The sequence below is a fragment of the Nycticebus coucang genome, chromosome 17 (assembly GCF_027406575.1).
Source record: "Nycticebus coucang isolate mNycCou1 chromosome 17, mNycCou1.pri, whole genome shotgun sequence".
Classification (NCBI taxonomy): domain Eukaryota; kingdom Metazoa; phylum Chordata; class Mammalia; order Primates; family Lorisidae; genus Nycticebus; species Nycticebus coucang.
Genome location: NC_069796.1, coordinates 75,844,636 through 75,865,931, shown reverse-complemented (window position 1 = coordinate 75,865,931; position 21,296 = coordinate 75,844,636). Strand labels below are relative to the sequence as shown.

The following is a 21,296-nucleotide window of genomic DNA, read 5'->3' as shown; positions in this document are numbered from 1 at the left end:
TTTATAACTTCTCATATTAACAACTTATAAATTGCTTTATTTCTTATAAATTGTTTTGGGAATAAAACACCCAGTTAAGACAATTAAGTACAATTTTTATTAGAAACATTATTAAAATATTTTCCTGTGGTTTTAAACCAGTTTTTAGTTTCTAACTTTATCAGTTTCGAAGTAAGAGTAATGTCACCCTGTCAACCTTGCCTCCTCACCTCCCAAATTGGTAGCTGTTTCTGTTTTTTCTCTATAGTAGTGTTTTTCAACATTTTCTATCTTATGGCCCACTTGAACCTATAGTTAAACTTCCGGAGCACACTTAAGTAGATAAAAAAAAAAATACTGTGCTTCGAACTTCTTTTGAAAGTAATTTAATTGATGATCTTCAAAAAATTTTTTGTGGCACACCTAAGATCCTCTCAGTGTACACCAGTTGAAAATCACTGCTCTATAGACTTTTGAACTCATCAGTTAAAAGAAAGGTACACTATAGATTGTTTTTTCTCTCAAATGCAGTTGGAAATGTCCCTGTAAGATTTGTCTTCTGGTCTTAACTCTTAATTCTGTATTCTTTCAGAGTTAATGAAACATTTTCATTATGGTGATGTGCACATTATATGATTTGTGGATGACTGCTTATAGCCAAGACATTCATAAAGTTATTAAAATAATGGAGTTGAGACTTGGCGCCTGTAGCTCAAGTGGCTAAGGCGCCAGCCACATACACTGGAGCTGATGGGTTCGAATCCAGCCCGGACCCGCCAAACAACAATGACAACTATAACCAAAAGTAGCTGGGCGTTGTGATGGGTGCCTGTAGTCCCAGCTACTTGGGAGGCTGAGGCAAGAGGATTTCTTAATAAGTCCAAGAGTTTGAGGTTGCTGTGAGCAGTTATGTCCCAGCACTCTACCCAGGGTGACAGCTGAGACTCTTGTCTCAAAAAAGAAATAATAATGGAGTTGAATTGGGTTTTTGATAAAGCAAAAATTTATATTGGGCCTTTTCATCCTGACTTCATTACTTTCTTTGTTAGAAGTTCCAGAGTTATATTCTACCCATGCAAGACAGCATCTGTAAACCTGTAAGTTGACTTTTTATTGTAGAATCTGCTACTTCAAGCGGGTACCCACTAATAACACAATGTGAGGGATTTAGAGGAACATGGCTAGGAAAATATTTTAAGAACATGAGCAAAATGGTCTATAAAATCCAAAGTCCCTTTCAACTACAAAATTTAGTAAAATTCCTGATTCAAGTGGTGAGACCACTCCAGTTGCCTACAGGAAACAGACTTTGGGAAGGAAATCAAAGACATCCTTGCGGCAAGCAGCAGGAGTTCCTTACTAAGGCCATCTTAGCCCCTAGCTGAAAGACAGATTCATTTGTTTTTAGAGCCTAGTGGACTGTAAGGCACATATTTCATTCTAATTTGAAACTAGTCAGTTTAGGACAGGAGAACAGTGGGCTCTATGAGAAAGAAGAGTAAGTGTAAAGTTTTAACTGTAACATTAAGGGATAATTAAATATGTCTCCTTTTGTCTATTAGCTTTGACAACTCACTTTCCATGGCCTTTCTAGCTAAAGGAGCAAAATTCTGATTGCTATTGATTTCTAAATCTGTATGTATTTATGTGTATTTTAGAGATAATGGGAAACTCTCCCTTTTTTCCTTGAAAGTTCTCTGAAAGAGATTAGTAAGTGAAATGCTTATTTCCAAATACCTTGTGCATAGAGGGAACCACATGAATGATTACCCAATATCTCAATGATGGTCAGATCTCTGCTGGGAGAATGTGGTGTACCTCTCTGCTAGGGAGGATGAATAGATGGGAGAAATAGATTGACTTGTAAATCATCCTAAAAGACAGGTATTGTGTTTTAAATGATTTGGGAGGCCTGATCTGCTAGTTTTCTGGGGCAGGAAAGGAAATCTGTTGCTCCCCTTTAACCTTCTCATCTGGTAAGATAGAAGGAAAACCCCTTCCAATGCTTTCTAATCTCCAATGGCCTCTAGTTCAAAGTAGTCTTTATGGCAGTGGTTCTCAACCTTCCTAATGCTGCGACCTCATGTTGTGGTGACCCCTAACTGTAAAATTATTATCTATCTTTATCTGTTTTAACCTGTACATGTTCCTTCTGTTAGTACTCGAACAATGAAATGATCTTGAGGCTCCCTGTGGTGCAGGTGGCTGCCTAACCATAATAATTTTATGGTTGGGGGTCACCACAACATGAAGAACTGTATTAAAGGGTCACGGCATTAGGAAGGTTGAGAACTACTGCTTTATGTCAAGTAGTCAAATTTTGGGGTAAAATTTCCTTAGCTCCTTCATTGTATAAAGTTGAGACTCTACTAACTTGGAATATATGTTTATTTGGGACAGGGACAGGTTAGGTCTCTGAAAATATTGTATGTATTCAAGAAATGAGCAGTATTTAGAAAATAGTAGAGTGCTTGTTTAAAGCAGGGGTCCTCAAACTATGGCCCGCGGGCCACATGCGGGGGTGTGAAATGTATTTGTTCTCGTTTTGTTTTTTACTTCAAAATAAGATATGTGCAGTGTGCATAAGAATTTGTTCATAGTTGTTTTTTTTTTTAAACTATAGTCCGGCCCTCCAGCAGTCTGAGGGACAGTGAATTGGCCCCCTGTTTAAAAAGTTTGAGGACGCCTGACCCTAAGGTATTGAGTTAAAACGTATTTTATTAGGATTACCTTTGATTCTACAGGTACTTATTCAGAGCTGGCAGTGAAGACAAGGAGCATGTTAGATAGTGCAAGCTTTGAAAATCTTTGGAAGTGATAAATTAAAACATACTTAAAAAATAGCACTATTTAAATCTTAATACACTTAAAGGCAGTGAAACTACATTTATTGAATGTATTTTAAACTTTAGGAATGTAGTCTTCTTTCTCCCTTTAGTGAGCCAGGAAATAGCATAGCTTTATTTGCAGAAATAATTTTTTTCTTTCTTTTTTTTTTTTGGCCGGGGCTAGGTTTGAACCTGCCACCTCCGGCATATGGGACCGGCGCCCTACTCCTTGAGCCACAGGTGCCGCCCTGCAGAAATAATTTTTAATACCAGAATAGTTTTGAGAATTATTGTCTAACATATTGGCATGTTTAGTAAACTTTTTTGAATGAATAAGCAGGTTAAAATGAAAAAGTTAAAATAGAAAAATGATGTCTGACTCTAATTGAGTCATATCTTTATTTGAGAATAAATATAAAAGTATTACTAAAGTTATCTTACTGAAAGTGATACCTCTTCTGAGAAAAAAATGAGAATATTCATTATATCAGGAGAAAAAAGTTTTCACTTTTTATGTTCTAATGTTCTTTTTCTTTTCTGTCAGTAGCTAATCTTTTTAAAACATGGTAAAATTTTGTACTATCTTACATGAGAGTAGAGTAAACCTTTTTGGTTTGGTATACTGGTGGGCAATCAGGATCTTGTTGTGAACATACTTGTAGAAATTCTCTGATGAAGGGTTTTGGCTTGTGAAGGTATGTAGAAGGACTACACAACCAGCATGTGTATCTTAGATTAACTTGGTGGAGACGGGGGCACTGGTATATATCTGTATAACAAGAGCAGATGCCTCTCATTTCCTTGGTAATTTCCAAAAAGAAAAAAAATGAGGTTGGTGTTTAATTTTTTTTTTTTTTTTTTGTAGTTTTTGGCTGGGGCTAGGCTTGAACCTGCCACCTCTGGCACGTGGGGCCGGTGCCCTACTCCTTTAAGCCACAAGCGTCGCCGTAGGTTGGTGTTTAATTTAACATGTGAGAGTCCTATCATGCAATATGGAGTTTAGTCAAATAATGTACATGTTTTTCAAGTCTTTTTTTTTTTGAGACAGAGTCTCAAGCTGTGACCCTGGGTAGAGTGCGATGGTCTGGAAGCTCACAGCAACTTTCAACCCTTGGGCGCAAGCGATCCTCTTGCCTCAGTTTTTTCTATTTTCAGTAGAGATGGGGGTCTCGCTTTTGCTCAGGCTGGTCTTGAACTCGGTGAGCTTAAGCAATCCACCTGCCCCGGCCTCCCAGAGTGCTTGTTTTTCAAATCTTGACTGTGTATTGCAAAGTTGCACACTAGAGACTGTATCAATTACAGTCCCATCAACAGTATAAATGAGTGACAGGTAGATAAAACTTGAAAATAAATCAGGGGAACTTCCTGCTTAAGGGAGTTTAGTGTCAAGCAAAGGAAGTAACAGGCAGTATAGGTGAGGAAGGAAAGTAGGGATTGTAGAGTCAGAATGTAGATTTGCAGTTCTGCCATTTTTGACCTTTGTTTGGCAAGTCGTTTGATGTCTCTGTTTCTCAGTTTCCTTCTCTGTGAAGCTCAGCTGTCTGGCCAGAGATATGAGAATTGAGTATTGTACAGTGCTCAGTTTGCACCCCTTCCCAATTTACCCTTTTTCGTAAATTTTCATATCTTTTTTTATTGAAAAAAGTTAAGCTCATAGTTGAGAGGTCTCCCCTAGTCCTGAGTAACATTCCTAATTGGACCACAGATGCTGACAAAGACTCAACTGTATTTAAGTGTTACTAAATTCTCTTTAATCTAAGGATTTATGGATCTTAAAGAAACTCCATTGTGACGGGATTTGGATTGATTTGACCTGGAGCTTGCTGGGGAATCTGTTCCTCCTTGGCAGCTGAACTATAGCCTAGTCCTTGTACATCTGAGGACTCAAGTGGCTATGCCAGAAATAGATTATTTTTGTCACGTGCTGTTCTCTAGTCACACAGTTTAGAATAGAGATTCTGCTTTCCACCTCATACATCCTTCATACATCAAATCTTCCCCTCCTCCAACTTCTGTAAAAGCTCAGAAAAACCTGGTGACATTTTTGAATCATGGATGGTAGTTGTAAAGTGCACAGGGATGATTTTTTTCCCCTTCGGATTTCCTTAGGAATAAGCTGTTAAGATTTCAATGTTCACTGCTGTTTCTTAGGGCCACTAGGTAAAATATTTTTCTGCTACTTAGCATTTTAATACATTTTAAACTATAGGTATTTAAGATGGACTTAAAATTAATGCCTGGGCAAATAATTTGTTTTTATTTAAATTGTCAAGTTATTGTTTATAATTAAACAAATTAGAGCATCACTTAAAATTACACAAGGTGGTATTAAATTATTACATGAATATTAGATGGGCATTGGAAAACAATTAGAAAATACGGATGAATAAAAATTGTAAAAGACGGGCGGCGCCTGTGGCTCAGTCGGTAAGGTGCCGGCCCCATATACCGAGGGTGGCGGGTTCAAACCCAGCCCCGGCCAAACTGCAACCAAAAAATAGCTGGGCGTTGTGGCGGGTGCCTGTAGTCCCAGCAACTCGGGAGGCTGAGGCAAGAGAATTGCTTAAGCCCAGGAGTTGGAGGTTGCTGTGAGCTGTGTGAGGCCACGGCACTCTACCAAGGGCCATAAAGTGAAACTCTGTCTCTACAAAAAAAAAACAAAAAAAAATTGTAAAAGACAATTACCATTCATACCTCCACCAAAGATGACCAAGAAGTTCCATTTTAGTTTTGTTAGCTTCTAACAAATTTATAATTAAAAAAAAAAAAAATCAAAGTAGTGTTTAAGAAAAGTTTGGTTCTTGGTTTTGAGTCCTGATACCCTTACTATTTGGCAGTGTTTGAATCTCTAAAACTTGGCAGATGGTAAATTTCAGTTTTTCTTACTCTTCTCATTCTTTTTTTCCTCTCTGTTCTTCTCTTAACATATACACCAGCCTGAAAATAGAATGTAGTGTAATACTATGTTAAATAAGTATGTAATTCTAAAATACAATTGCTAAGAATTAACATGTAAATTTTCTTGGTTATATGTCATATGTTTATGGTCAGATTCTGTTATAAAATGCCATCCCAAGGGGCGGCGCCTGTGGCTCAGTGAGTAGGGCGCCGGCCCCATATGCCGAGGGTGGCGGGTTCAAACCCAGCCCCGGCCAAACTGCAACAACAACAACAAAAAAAAAAAATAGCCGGGCGTTGTGGCGGGCGCCTGTAGTCCCAGCTGCTCGAGAGGCTGAGGCAAGAGAATCGCGTAAGCCCAAGAGTTAGAGGTTGCTGTGAGCCGTGTGACACCATGGCACTCTACCGAGGGCGGTACAGTGAGACTCTGTCTCTACAAAAAAAAAAAAAAAAAAAATGCCATCCCAAGGAAAATAAAGTCTTTTTTACACATTAAGGTAATGGGGCCAATATTCAGTTCTTTAAAAGACTGTAGAAAATGCCTTTAAGTTGTCAGTTAACTTTTGGTCTGCATGCGGTATTATGATTCTTGGTTTTAGAAACAATGCAATTATTTTGGTGAGAGTTTGCTATTTCTTATACATTGCCATCAAATATTTTGACCCCAAAAGCTTAGGTTTTGAATTTTAGAAGACACTTCTACTAAAAGCTTTGTGGCCTTATTTTCATTGCAAGTATGGCTGCTTCTTGAAAAGCCCCAGTCTGAGAGATGAGACACAATAGGATAATTTCTAATTTTAATGCTTGCTGTATTTGCCTTGAGGTGAGGGTGATTTTCAACTGAAACTGACTAGGGACGGACTCTAGCTCTTTACCTCAGGTTTACAGAGCTGAAGGCATGTGCTCCCCTTAAGCGCAGCTGCGGTATGATTCTTCAGGACTCCATTCCCACTCCAGACCAGAGATTTCTAGAGGGAAGGGTGTTACTGCCAAATGGTTACCATAAAGTAGATCTTTCATGTCACTTTTTGTGTATCTGGCACCCTCTCATTTCCATGGCACTCTTTGTTTTATATTTCATTAGTGGGCGTGGTGAAAGTTTTATGGGAAAAAAAGACCCCCGCTGAGCATTAAAAATGTTGGTTAGTGCTGATTCTTATGTCCACTTTTTGTAGCCAAGTTGAAACAAATTTCCAAGGTTTGTATAAAAAAAAAAATCAGACACTAATAGGTTCTCTAAGATACTTACCTTCTCTTCAAACCATGCTTTGCGCTAGCTGCCAAGGGTCATTCCTCTGCTTAAAACAGTTTTATAGCTATCTTATTATTGTCTCTAGCAGTGGTTTGAATATTAAAGTTTTTGGTGTTTCACTTAGGGTAATTTAAAAGACTCTCAAACACTCTTATTAGTCATTAACGTAATCTACAGTATCTATAAAAACATCCATGGTTTTTCTTCTGTTTTCTTTCAACTTTTGTCATTGTGTTACTGTTGAACACACTTCTTGTTTGTGGCAAATATTTCCCATTTGTTCTAGAAAACATGGGATCCTTCTTTGGTGCTGAATTGGCGTGGCTTTGGCTTCACCTTTTACCACTCATCTCCACCCCCACCTGTGTGTTACGTGACCTGTTTTTATTTTTCTCTAATAGATATTGTGAATAGATAAATATTCAGTTATTTATCCTGAATTGCAGAAAAAAAAATCTTATATACACACATTGATGTAAAATTGGGCAGTATATCTGGGGGGGGACTGGCCAACTACCAGTGGTTTAAGAGCTGTTGTCTTACAGCGTGAAATCCCCAAATTGATAGAATGGTTCAAGAGAGACGTCTGTGATTTTGCCTCTCCCATCTCTCTAATTAAGTTTTCCTCATCTCATACTTAAAGATTTCCGTGCTAATGTAATTTTGAGTACTTGCATAGGACCTGTCATTTCTCAGCTCTTTGGCTTTGTTTTTGCTTTTTATTCTACCTGAAATGTTTTTCTCTTTTCCCTTTCGCTGCCTCCTACTTACCTTCATAACTTAGGTCAAGAATCTCCTCCTTTGGGTGGTGTAAGTCTGTGTGTATGTGTGTTTATGCTGCACATTCTAAAGATTCTCTCCTATGAATTTGGAGGTTAGAATGTTTTAATTACTTTTCTATGTACAGATACAAGTTCAGTTAAATTTTTTGTTGAATGGAACATTGTATTTAAGCTGCTGAACTTGATTTGATAGGAGTTTAGAGGAGGCTGGTAATGATTCTGCAAGAAGTGGTTTAAAGAAAAAAGATTTGGAGTGAGGCAATAGAAAACCCAAATAATAAGGCAGATTTCTGAATCTGAGGTTATAACATTAGAGAGCTGATTAACATAAAATACCTCTTTGGGGAACTTTTTGAAAGAATTGCCTCTTTGAGAAGGAATCAGGGCAGGAGATTCAAAGCAATCCCATCTAAAAGTAGAGCGAAGTTAGCTTTTGTGAGTTCTTCAAGGGAGCCAATCAGGAGACAAGGTGCCTGCAGCCACTTTTCCCTTTTGATTTGTGGTTCCTATGGCAATAGGAAGAGAGCCTAGGACATTTCTTTCCTACCTCTTTTAATACATTTTTTGCTTTTGAAATATGCCAAAAGCTATTTTTCTTGTCTTTACAGACTTAGAGTGTTTCTCAACATACTGGCCCTCATTTTTTTTTTTTTTTTTTTTTTTTGTAGAGACAGAGTCTCACCGTACCATCCTCGGGTACAGGATGACTTCACACGGCTCACAGCAACCTCTAACTCTTGAGCTTACGCGATTCTCTTGCCTCAGCCTCCCAAGCAGCTGGGACTACAGGCACCCGCCACAATGGCCGGCTATTTTTTTGTTGTAGTTTGGCCGGGGCTGGGTTTAAACCCGCCACCCTCGGCATATGGGGCCGATGCCCTACTCACTGAGCCACAGGCACCGTCCCTCATTTTGGTTTTTGATTATACAGTGGATATGGTAAAAATAATAAACAATATCAGCTTCCTTGGCTAATGTTATTTTCTTTGGCTATAAAACCTGCAAACATACAATCTAATTGAGTAATTACTGTTAATATCAGAACCCAGTATGAATCACTTCTTTTTTTTTTTTATAGAGACAGAGTCTTACCTTATCGCCCTCGGTAGAGTGCCATGGCGTCGCACAGCTCACAGCAACCTCCAAATCCTTGGGCTTAGGCGATTCTCTTGACTCAGCCTCCCAAGTAGCTGGGACTACAGGCGCCCGGCTATTTTTTGTTGCAGTTTGGCCAGGGCTGGGTTTGAACCCTCCACCCTCGGCATATGGGGCCGGCGCCCTACCCGCTGAGCCACAGGCGCTGCCCATGAATCACTTCTTATTCTTTATGAATAGTCACAAATTACAATACTGGTTATTATAGGTAGCTAAGTATGAAATTAGACATGTCTTGGAAGTTTTCTACCCTCCAAAGTCATCTCTTAAGTGTCTCCACTGTGATTCTCCTGGGTTTCTGTTGGCTCAAGGTTGAAGTCTCAAAAGGAAAAAAAGGCTTAGTTTGTATTGTTTTTAACAAGTAGGTCAATAAGTATTTATTAAAATTGGTAAATACCGATGGTATCAGGATAAGTTCATTAGATACATTTTAGCCATGAAATAATGTTCCAGAAACTAAGAGATAAATTACTGTTTCCTTAGAAAAAAAGAAAAAAGCAAAAGAGAGATAGTAGTCTATCCTGTAAATATAGCTAATATGAAGAAATCTTTTCATTATTCAGTTAAAGAATGATGGATAATACTTACTCCAAGAATGATTAACAAGAGTTTCTAACCAAGTCCCTAAATTTAAAGTTGGAAGCTTCAAGAATCAATTACTATTGTGATTGTAGCTGGATGTTAATGCTCCTAGGTTGATGAATATGGAACTTTTATTTTTATCCATTGTTTTCAAATCGGATCAATGTCCTTCTGATCCATTAGACATAAGAGGAACCTTGCTTAGGACAGCAGGTACAGATTTTTTTTTTGAAAGGTGGATGTATTAACTAGAGGGACATTTTCTGTTGAGTAAAGACTTTTTCTGCAGTGTGGTTTACCTGGCTGCAAGGTAATTGAGAATGAAAGAGGGCAGTTCTTGCACCTTTTAATCACCATTGTCCTTACTCTTATCAAATGCATAACACTAGTCTTGATACTTGAAAGTCCCAGTCCTGGAATAATCTGAGAGTTGAGACCTCTGATTAATAGATGTTGGCAGTTGCATCACACACCTGCTTGGATGATGCCTAGGATCAAGCTATCTCTATATTCTATTCTGAAGCAAATGTAATATTATGAGGTAGGGAACATAGGGAAAAGTGACTCTTGCCCCAGACTTGGGTTGAAATCTCAGCCAAACCTAGCACTATGTGACTTTTAGATAACTAAATCACTTCATTCCTTTGAGCCTGTGTTTCCTCTAATGAATTCTGGGGGAAAGTAATGCCTATTGTGTAGGTTTATTGTGAAAATAGATGCACTATCCTTCATCGTGAATTGGCACGAAATGGACCCTCAGTAAATACTGGCATCATTCTTTATACCCCACAGTATATATTATAGACATAAGAAAGATAAATTCTTGGAAATCAGACCCCCAGTAGGTCCTTTAAAAATCTATTCCTGAATATATAAGTTCAATATTAAGTTTTTAAAAAGTTTTAAAATATCAGACTTGTAATAAATGGTTAATATTTTGAAACTGAGTTTACAGGAAATTTTCTTTGCATCATTTCCCACATTTTTGTAAGTACTGATTAGATCATAGATGGTTTAAAAAAATATCCGTGGGAAGGTCATTACAGTAAACTCCCTATTACCTGGAATTTGAGCAACCAGCATGCAACCTGCTCCATCCCCCAAAATCAGAATTTAAATTTGTTGTGCCAGGCTATGAGTAAGCAGATGCTTTGTGCACGACTCCCATGGCTCTCATGTATTCTGTTTTAAGTATGTATGTTACATGATGTTAAAAAATACAGTAGTAAGTTGAAAAGTGTATTGACCCCCATTTAACTAAAATTGTACACTATATAAACAGCAAAAACTTTGTTAAAGTTTGTCTTTGTTTGTGTTAATTTGCTTTTATTCATTCATTCATTCATTTTTTATTTTATTTATTTATTTATTTTTTGAGACAGAGTCTCACTGTGTCACCCTGGGTAGAGCGCTGTGGCGTTACAGCTCACAGCAACCTCAAACTCTTGGTCTTAAGCTATTCTCTTGCCTCAGCCTCCCAAGTAGCTGGGACTACAGGCGCCCACCACAACACCTGGCTATTTATTTTTATTTTTTTTTTTTTACAGCTTTTGTCCAGGGCTGGGTTTGAACCCACCACCTCCAGCATATGGGGCCGGTGCCCGACTCTTTGGAGCCACAGGCGCCGCCCTATTCGTTCATTTATGAGACATAGTCTCACTCTGTCACCCTGGGTAGAATCCTGTGACATCATAGCTCACAGCAACCTCAAACTCTCTCGAGCTCAAGTAATCCTCCTGCCTCAGCCCTCCTGAGTGGCTGGGACTATAGGCACTAGCCACGATACTTGCCTAGTTTTTTTCTATTTTTGATACAGATGGGGTCTCGCTTTTGCTCAGGCTTGCCTCAAATTCCTGAGCTCAAGCAGTCCATTCGCCTCAGCCTGCTAGAGTGCGGAGATTACAGGTGTGAGCCACTACACTTGGTCAAGTTAGGCCTATTTTTAATAGTAACTCCCAAGCAACCAGAAACAACATTTATCTGGAATCTACCAATCCTGATGGGTGCCAAATAATGGGGAGATTACTGTATTTTTCTTCTTTAGGCTTAGTCTCTTTACTTCTAATACAAAATCAGGGTCTGCGGGCGGCGCCTGTGGCTCAGTCGGTGAGGCGCCGGCCCCATATACCGAGGGTGGCGGGTTCAAACCCGGCCCGGGCGAACTGCAACTAAAAAATAGCCGGGCGTTGTGGCGGGCGCCTGTAGTCCCAGCTACTCGGGAGGCTGAGGCAAGAGAATCGCTTAAGCCCAGGAGTTGGAGGTTGCTGTGAGCTGTGTGAGGCCACGGCACTCTACCGAGGGCCATAAAGTGAGACTCTGCCTCTACAAAAAAAAAAAAAAAATCAGGGTCTGGAAGTTAGACTAACAGTCTTTAAAGTTCCTTCCAATTCTCATGGTCAATGATGTTTTTATTTATTGAATGTGAAAAAATGCCTTCAAAAAAAGTTTTAGGTTTCAAGTTAACAATTTGATCAGTATCTTATGCTTTCATTGTTATTACTCTTTGAGGCAAATTAAACCTTGTACAGGAAAGTTGACTTTTATGGAATAAATGAAAACTCATGTATAGATGAGCTTTGGTATTAATTTTGTTTTAGTTGATGAATCCAGGTATAATCCTTAAAATCTGTTCTTTGTCTGTCCCCTTCTGATGTGTGCTTATGTAAGAATTCTTTTTATTAGGAATGTGCAAGAATATTTCTGCTTACAGAGAATTTGCTGTAGAGGAAAGAAAACCAGGTTGCTGAGGCTCAGACAGGATTAACTTCTAGTTCGAATTCTGCCATCAGTTACCCCTTATTCCCTTATGCCTTGGACCAGTTGCAGTTTTAACAAATCAAGCTTTCCTTTCCTGATCCTTGGTTTCCTCATTTGTAAAATGGAGTAATACCTGTCTTACAAGGGTTATTGTGAGAGTTTATTATGTCACTTGGTAAATGGCAGCTACTTTTATTATATTATGCAAACTTTTATTCAGCATCTTACCTGTAGTTGCCACTCTATGATAACAAAGGATGTGTGCCTGGAGTGTCATTGATACATCGCTGGTGTATTGGCTATGGTAAGCTTTAGAATAAAAGCACACTTTGGAAGTGTGGCATTTTCATTGTCACCAGAAGGCTGCTAAGTTTTTATTGTTTGATTCCTTTGATTTTGTATTTTTTAAATGCCTTTTCTAATTACTCTTAATATTCCTTATATTATAAGTGAAAAGTAACTAGTAAGGGGCAGATACTGGAGAGCTGGAGAGGTACCCAGGTCTATCTGATTTCAAGCAAAACTGTCTTTGTCTGTATGACAGTCGGAGTGATCATAGAATTTATCCAACAAACCTGAACACTTCTCTCTTTTAAGAGTGAAAGTTATGCTGGAACCCTAAGTGTAAACCAGGACTGTCTCTGGCAAATGAGGATATTTGGCCATTTTAGCTATAGCTACGATGAACAAGTTTATAAGCTGGGGTTTAAGTCTTCTGAATGTTTTGGGTGAACCCAAACATCTTCAGCCAGTCTTCCTCCCTCCCTTCTTTCTTTTTTTTTTGAGACAGAGCTTCATAGCTCACAGCAACCTCAAACCTTGGGCTTGAGCAATCCTTTTGCCTTAGCCTGCAAAATAGCTGTTATTACAGGTGCCCATCACAATGCCCACCTACATTTTTCTATTTTTAATAGAGATGGGATCTCAGTCTTGCCTTGCTCAGGCTGGTCTCAAACTCCTAAGCTCAAGCAATCCACCCGCCTTGATCTACTACAGTGCTAGGATAATAGGCGTGAGCCACAGCACCCAGCCCCACCTTCAGTTTTTTTGCATGATTATTGATTTTGTCATAGTAAGGTAATTGATATTGAATCTGTAATCTAAGGATTAAGTATTTGCCATAGTACATATGTGATTTTTCTGCCTCAGCCTCCTACCAGGGAGCCACCCCACCTCTGAGGAACCATCCTTTCCCATTTAAGCAGAAATATGGAGCTTTTTTTTCTTTTTAGACAGAGCCTTACTATGTTGCCCTCTGTAGAGTGCTATGGTGTCACAGCTCACAGCAACCTCCAACTCTTGGGCTTAAGCAATTCTCTTGCTTCAGCCTCCCAAATACCACAATGCCTGGCTGTTATTTTGTTGTAGTTGTCATTGTTGTTTGACAGGCCCATGCTGGGTTCGAACCCGCCAGTCCCAGTGTATGTGGCCAGCACCCTTGCTGCTGAGCTACAGGTGCCAAGCTAGAAATACGGAGCTTTTCAAGGGAGTTTTTAGTTTGGAGCTATTGGTGTGTAACTATATATGGTTGGTGGTTCTGTTCTACAGGTGAGGATGATCCCATGACCTTTGCTCAGGTAGTTCTGTTGAATGTCTCCTGTGTTTTAAGATAGGAGAAAACAAAGAACAAAAGATACTGCTCTGGCACCGAGATTACCGGCCTCAGGCAGGGATGCAGGTTTTAATTCCCAATAAAGAGTGGGGGAAGGTTTAAAGAGACACCTTGTAATACATTCTACCCTTTTTCTGTTCCCACTGTCAGTCTTACCCTTCCATATCTATGGGAGGAGGGGCAATGTAGTCATCAAGCTCCTTCCTACTAGTTGGGTGTTTTAGATGGAAGGTTTTTACATTTTTACCTTTGCTCTTTCTGGTTTGTAAAAAAATGCAGCAGATTGCCAGGTGAAAAGGGTCTTAAACAAAAACTACAACCATGAGGATTGACAATGCCTGGTTAATTTTTTCTATTATTAGTAGAGACAGGGTCTCACTGTTTCTCAGGCCGTTCTCCAACTCCTGAGCTTAAGCTCTCCTCTTCCCTTCCCCTTCTACAGTGCCAAGATTGCAGGTGTGAGCCATAGCACCCAGCCCCCAAACCAGCAGGCTTTTAAACAAGGATGCAAAAGGGTAAACGAATACACTTTTAAATTCTTACTGAAGTCAAACAAACTTTGTAAACTGTCTAACGAACTTTGTAAACTAAGTCCAAAGTGAAAATCATGACAGTCTATTGTTTTTTTCTGGCAGAGATGTGGATAGCATTGAAAATCAGATGTGTTTTTTTTTTTTTTTATTTTTTTATTTTTTTTATTGTTGGGGATTCATTGAGGGTACAATAAGCCAGTTACACTGATTGCAATTGTTAGGTAAAGTCCCTCTTATAATCATGATCAGATGTGTTTTTAATCAGCTCTTTGATTGCCTGTATCTCTCAGTCTATCACTCATCTTTCTTCTTCCTTTTGCCTTATTCTCTAGGTCTCCTGTGATTTTACTTTAGGGGAAGTACAAAAGTGTATTCACATGATAAAAGTTGGGGTGATCAAGTTTTTATAGTAGAGGCATCGTAGTCTTTTGGAAAGAATGTGGGTTTAGGTGGTAGACAAACCAAAGTTTGAAATTCAGGCTCTCCCCTCCTTTGCTGTGTGTCCTTATGCAAATCACTTAACCTCTGAGCCTCAGTTTCCTGACAGGGATGTGAGGCTTGGAGAACACAAAGTGCTGACCAGATAGTAGGTTCTTAAGCAATGATGGCAATTACAGTTATGTGACATAGACCAGAAACTTTAACATTGATGAAATTATGGTCACAATCTCACACTAATCTTTTTTTTGTACCTCAATGTTCACAGTTCCCATTAGTGGGTTTTCATTTAAACATTCTCTCTTTCCCTCTTGATTCTGTTCACTGTATCCTAAGGAACTAGTGGTTGGCAGGATAAAGCCCCTTTCCACAGGACAGAAAGTGGGCCCTCTCCCAAAAGCTGTCTAGGACCTTCCCTAACCTCCACACTGCCAAGGGTGTACCCCCTGCCCCAACTAACATTTAAGTTGCCTGTGTGAAGGAGTGATTTGTTGCGGCCTCTAACTGCTTCTTCTCTTCCTTCCTTTTTGTCATCCTGCAGTGTTCTGTGCCCAGGTCTTTGTGGCTAGGCTGCGCCAACCTGGTAGAGAGCATGTGCGCACTGAGTTGCCTGCAGAGCATGCCCAGTGTCAGATGTCTCCAGGTGCCTCTCTTCTTTCTTGTTGTAAATGTGTTTTTACGTATGCCATGAACATTTGTTGAAACTTGCAGTAGTGTGTTTAATCCAATGTTAAGTCTGCTAAATGTTCTGTGTAACCCTCTGCTTTCCTCCAGCCTGGGTGCCTCACATGGAGGAGTTAGTACCAACAGGGGCCCTTCTGAGCAAATGGGTCTTCGCCTGGGCCCTATCCTGCTCCCCTTTCCTGCTCCTGCTTTTTATTCTTTCCCCCTCACCTTGAGATTGTGATTCTCATGTATAATAGTTATGCATGTGCAAAAAACAAATAAACAAAAAGCCCTGACATTTTCCATTTTGCTATCTTTAATAGTTCTTTGTTGAGTTGGAAGGGTTTCATAATTAAAGTGGTGATTTTTCTATTTTGAAACTCATCCTTTTGGCTTGCTTTCTCTCCCCCCTTCAAATAAGGAGGGAGGAAGGAATCACTACTAGTATAAAGCCTCAAATTGAAGTTTTTAAAGCTCACAGCTTTATGCTGCCTTTAACTTGTCAGTTTGGGCCACCTCCCAAAGGCCAGATCTGACATCTGTCTTCAGGGTCCACCCAGTTTTCCAGGCCGAGGCCGGCAGAGAATTCCACAGATAAAAGTAAAATTTGGGGGTGGGTGGGGTGGGTGGGAAGGGATTGCTCAGGATTAAATTGTTATCAGGAGTACCGTTGGTGACCCTCTTTTGCTTGGGGTGCCTTCTAAGACAGCCCAGGCAGAAAACATTGTAGCTTTATTTGTGAAGCTCTGTTTAGACAAAACTAGTGTTTTATTAAGTATGATTTCAATAGCAGTATTCAGTTTTCATCGCTGCATTTTCCAGACAGTCTGATATGTCTTTAAAAAGCAATATTAAATTCCTGGCATCCTGTTGAGACTGCTCTGTGTTAGGAAAACAGTATAAAATTAGGAAATGAGTTAGAGCAGCGGTCCCCAACCTTTTTGGCACCAGGGACCAGTTTCATGGAAGACAATTTTTCCATGAACTGGGGGTGGGGGGTGGGGGATGGTTTCTGGATGATTCAGTGCATTTCATTTATCATGCACTTTCTTCCTATTATTATTACATTGCAATATATAATAAAATAATTATATAACTCACCATAATACAGAATCAGTGGGAGTCCTGGGCTTGTTTTCCTGCAACTTAGATGGTCTCACTGCTAGCATCACAGCCTTAGCTCAACCTCAGAGCCTTAGGCATTAAGATTCTCATAAGGAGTGCGCAACCTAGATCCTTCACATGCGCAGTTTACTGTAGGGCTTGTGCTCCTTTGAGAATCTAATTGCACCAGCTGATCTGACAGGAGGTGGAGCTCAGGCGGTGATGTGAGTGATGGGGAGTGCTTATAAATACAGATGAAGCTTCACTGGATCACCTCCTGCCGTGTGGTCCTCTTGTTAATAGGCCTTGTCTGCCATGTCCGTGGCCCGGGGTTTGGGGACCGCACAGTTAGAGGGATATTATTGATGGCATGAGTGACTTTACTGTTCTCAAGGTTATCTTTCTATTCTTGTTTATAGTCATTAAGTGGAGCAGGGGAGCCAGGAAGGAGGAAAATTATTTTCCATATCCAGTTTAGGCATTTTATGAACTTATTGGCAAACATTCTGAGTAGCTTTGGTGTGGTTATTGATTCAAACTGCTTTCTTTAGAATATTGTACTGGGACTTTACTACCACAGTTAACTGCAGAGTGAATTTGATATAAAGCCCAGTTGTCTTTATTTTTACATATATATAAACGTGGGTTGCAAGTCTTATAATTATGGTTGTTTCAATGAGTCGCCAATGTAATGAATGTATGTTCATGTTTGGAAAAGCAGCTTCCCTGCATGCAGTGTAAGTTTAACAAAAATGTTCTTGAAATGGCAGACATTGTTGCATGTGCCTTCCTTTGTGCTGCATAATGGATATTGGATTATGATACTAGTGTATCGCTTTGTCTCTTTCCTTAAAAGAAGAAAAGTTATAGTTCCTTTTTAGTGGGCTTACACAGTTTTTTCTAGAACTGGAAATTTAAGTAGGGAAGAATTATAATTAATGAGATCCTAAAGTTACAGATTCTTTTTAATGCATTTGGTTAAAAGTAATTGACCAACGGAAGCCATCATTCAATATATTTTAATAACGGTATTGTGAGTTCTCTGCAGGTGGGGCATGTAGGAAGTATGACTTCCTACTTTGTTGGGAATCCAAATTTGTTGATAGTTCTTTGACTCAGCTCTTAGTGAAAGTCACTTTGAGTAAAAAATGGAAACTTTGCCCTTGATTGGATCGTTTTTCAGTTAGTGGAGCAGTATTATCTTTAGAGGTGTGTAGGTTATTTTGTTTACTTAGGTTTTAAATTTTGCTAGTATATAACTGAGGGTATGCATTACAGTAAAGTGAAATAAAATGAAGTACTTAGCTGATAAGAATTAATAAATTGTTACTGTTTTGATCTACATGTTGAATGGAAAGTTAACATGTAATTAATGAACCTGGAAGACTTTCTCTTCACTTATTTTAATTATTATTTTAACACCAGTGTTCCTCCTCTCTACCTCTTAGCAGTGCTAAAATTTAGTCCCCTAATTTTGGTTTGGGCTTTCAAAGAATGTTTATTGCTTATATGCTGTACTGCAATCAGAGGTGTCCAACCCATTTTCTCTTTTGCTGCACATGGGAAGAATTGGAGTTGTCTTGGGCCAACAGTAAATACGCAAACAATAATGAAAGCTGATTAGCAAAAAAAAAAAAAAGTTCCATGCATACTTTTCATGGTATCTGACACCACAGTTAAGCAAAAAATGTCCTCACAAGTCTGCATGCAGCCTGCCCACAGGTTGGACACCCCTGTTTGGTTTATCACAAAGATGATTCTCCCTTGACATTGCACACCTCTCAGCAAACCCTGAGAAGAGAAGGAGCAGCCTACCTAAAGAAGACAGAGTCTAGTTAACTTTAACAAAAATATCTTGAAATGGTCTCTGGAGTTCCATAAAAGGGTCCTGCTTAAAACTGTCACACTAGACCCACTGATGGCTGCAACTTTAGTTAGTTCATCAGTCTATATAGCTGAATTAGTGTACCTTTTTGGAAAAACAGGGGTGAAGATAGAAGTTGCCCATAGGCATAATTTAGTCATTGCTGTTTCTGAAAAGGGAAATCAGAGAGACTTTAAAATCATTCACTATCAACTATACTTAATGTTTCACATACAACAGCTTTGTGACAGCCCTGTGAGGTAGGTGCTATTATCTCCAGTTTTCTGATGTGTAAACTGATTCTGAGGTGATGTGTAATATTTGACCCAAGCCAATATTTTGGTAACTGTGGAGTGGTGGAACTGATACATGAACCCTGCATCTGCCTGATTCCCAAACTGGTTTTCCTTCTTCACTGGAATGCTACTTTTCCATCTTATTTTTATTTGTGGAAACTTACTGCTATTTGGTGTTTGCTTTCTTTAGTTACTTATTTGAAAATAAAAAAGAAAAACCTTCAAATCCTGTAGGAAAAAAATTGGCATTCTGAGTGCTAAAATGAACCCTCCTGAATCTTAAAGCTAGTGAGGTTCCTGAATGGACTTCCTACAAAATTAATTCTGTGAATATTTACTGAGTAATTGGTATGTGCCTCTACTGGGCACATAAAGATAAACAATGCAGACTTGTTCCCTGCTCTCAAGGAGCCCATTGTGGTAAGCAGACCTGTGAATGAAAATCTGGACTGAACCACAAAGGCCAAGAAGAGCAGTGTGTGAGTGTGTATATTAAAACTCTGAAGTTAGACAAACCTATATGTGCTTTCAAAACAAGTGTGAGCCAGTTTTAAGTCAGGACTAACCCTCTTACATGTTTTAGAATAGTATCTGGATATTTCTGAACCAAGCAGAACTGAATCATTATTTCATTTGTCTCAGATATCCAGATTTGACCAGTTTATTGTTACATCAGATAATGAAGAGTTCAAACCATGTACCGTATTGATTTGCTGTATAATTGAAACAAATTTCCCTTAGCTAACATAACCAGGGCTCCTGTGGCACAAGAATAATACTGATGTTAATAATATTATGATTAATTTGTTTTCCATCTAATCTTTTGTTTGTTTGTTTGTTTGTTTTTTGAGGCAGAGTCTCAACCTGTTGCTTGGGTACAGTGCTGTAGCATCACAGCTCACAGCAACCTCAAACTCTTGGGCTTAAGTGATTCTCTTGCCTCAGCCTCCCAAGTAGCTGGAACTACAGGCACCCGCCACAACGCCCACCTATTTTTTTGTTGCAGTTGTCATTGTTGTTTTAGCTGGCTGGGCTGGGTTCAAAGCCGCCAGCCTTGTTGAATGTGGCTGGCACCCTACCCACTGAGCTCTGGGGGCTGCCTTCCCACCTCGTCTTTCTTGTGTTGTGCACTGTATGGTTGGTTGTCTCTTGTGAACTTTTATGGAGAAGTTTTCTATCTTGCTCTGTCTATGAAGTTAGAGAATTGAATTGACTTACTTAAGGTTACACGTTTATTAAGTGGCAGAACTAGGTTATGAACATAGATCTGGATAATTGCAAAGCCAGTGCTCTAGTCACAGACTTAGTCACAGCTGCCGTTTTGACATGGCATCTGCCATTTTTAGATTGAAACAAATTTCCCTTAGCTAACATAACCAGGGTGATGTAGTAGACTGACAAGTTTTCATAGAATGCCATTTGAAAATTCTCATCTGGAGGAGAGGGTTAGTGATCAGCTTTTTTCTGAAGTAGTACTGATTACTTGGAGAGACAGTGAGGACCATGTGAATCAAGTTTTAATGCCTCCTTCCAGTGTCCAGTGTGTATCCAATGAGCATAATTAATGGAACTCTTCACAGATGCCTCTTTCTGGTTTCGTTTCTTACTTTCAATGTATGTAGTGAACCACAGTGATCTGAGATTGCTGTAGACACAACTTACAGCTATTGACCTAAGAGGATATGTTTAGAGAAGATAGATAGCTTGGTAGAAAGAACTCTGGCCTTGGAACAGACAGAACTCAATACTAGTCCTACTGTCAAACGCTGGGCAAGTTATATTGCTTTACCAAACCTCAGTTTCCTCATGTTTAAAAATGAAAGTAGTTTTTAACTCACATGAAAGACTAAGGAAAAAAAAAAAGAAAATTAAAATTAAAAAAATTAACTCACATGAAAGACTTAAGGAAAAAAAGAAAATTGAAAATGAAAGTAGTTACATTCATCTTTTAGGGTTTTTGTGAAGTAGAGGAAGAAAATTGCTCTTAACTATTGGGAGTGACAAAAATCTGTTTGTTTTGCTTGCTCTTGGTTCAAGAAGAGGGAATTCTAGTCTTAAAGTGTTTAGAGTCCAAGGTAGGGTAAGGATAAGCTAAAAGACCATGCATAAGTTAAAGGCCCTACTATTTATTATTCTCCTTTTGTTCAGGGCTTGTCTCATTAGGTCAGACATGGCTGGTCCAATTTGTTGCCTTTGTCTCCTTCCTAATAAGCATTGGGAATTTGTCATTTCTTATTGATTATCTTACTGTACTCTTGAGTCCGCTAATGTGAAAGCTTGGCGTGTTACCTTTTGGGTTGATCAGTGGTAGAATCTGTACTATTTTGTGAATATTAAAAAGCACATTTTTTCTTTATAAGAAATTTATAAAATATAGTTACCAAAAAAATGGATTGGTACCCTCTTCAGATAGAATATTTGTTGCTATTTTAGGGTCTTATTTCCTTCTGCCTGTTGGGTAGGGAGAAATTCGTCACATTGTGCATATTCTCTGTACGATTGTGGTGGTGGTGATTATATAAAACAGTGGTGTTTTTAATGCTCTGTAGA

At 39.1% G+C, this 21,296-nt stretch overlaps 1 protein-coding gene across 6 annotated transcripts in view; it reads left to right on the top strand.

The window, feature by feature from the left end:
- The window catches only part of FBXW11 (F-box and WD repeat domain containing 11), a 142,223-nt gene that overhangs the window by 28,552 nt on the left and 92,375 nt on the right, over positions 1-21,296 (top strand). For 3 of the 6 annotated variants that reach the window (XM_053567353.1, XM_053567355.1, XM_053567354.1), the window contains exon 2: positions 15,358-15,459. The exons of the other annotated variants lie outside the window; for them this stretch is intronic. In XM_053567353.1, coding sequence (XP_053423328.1) covers positions 15,358-15,459 — 102 coding nt within the window. The remainder of the gene's footprint in view (positions 1-15,357; positions 15,460-21,296) is intronic. 6 annotated transcript variants of the gene reach the window in all.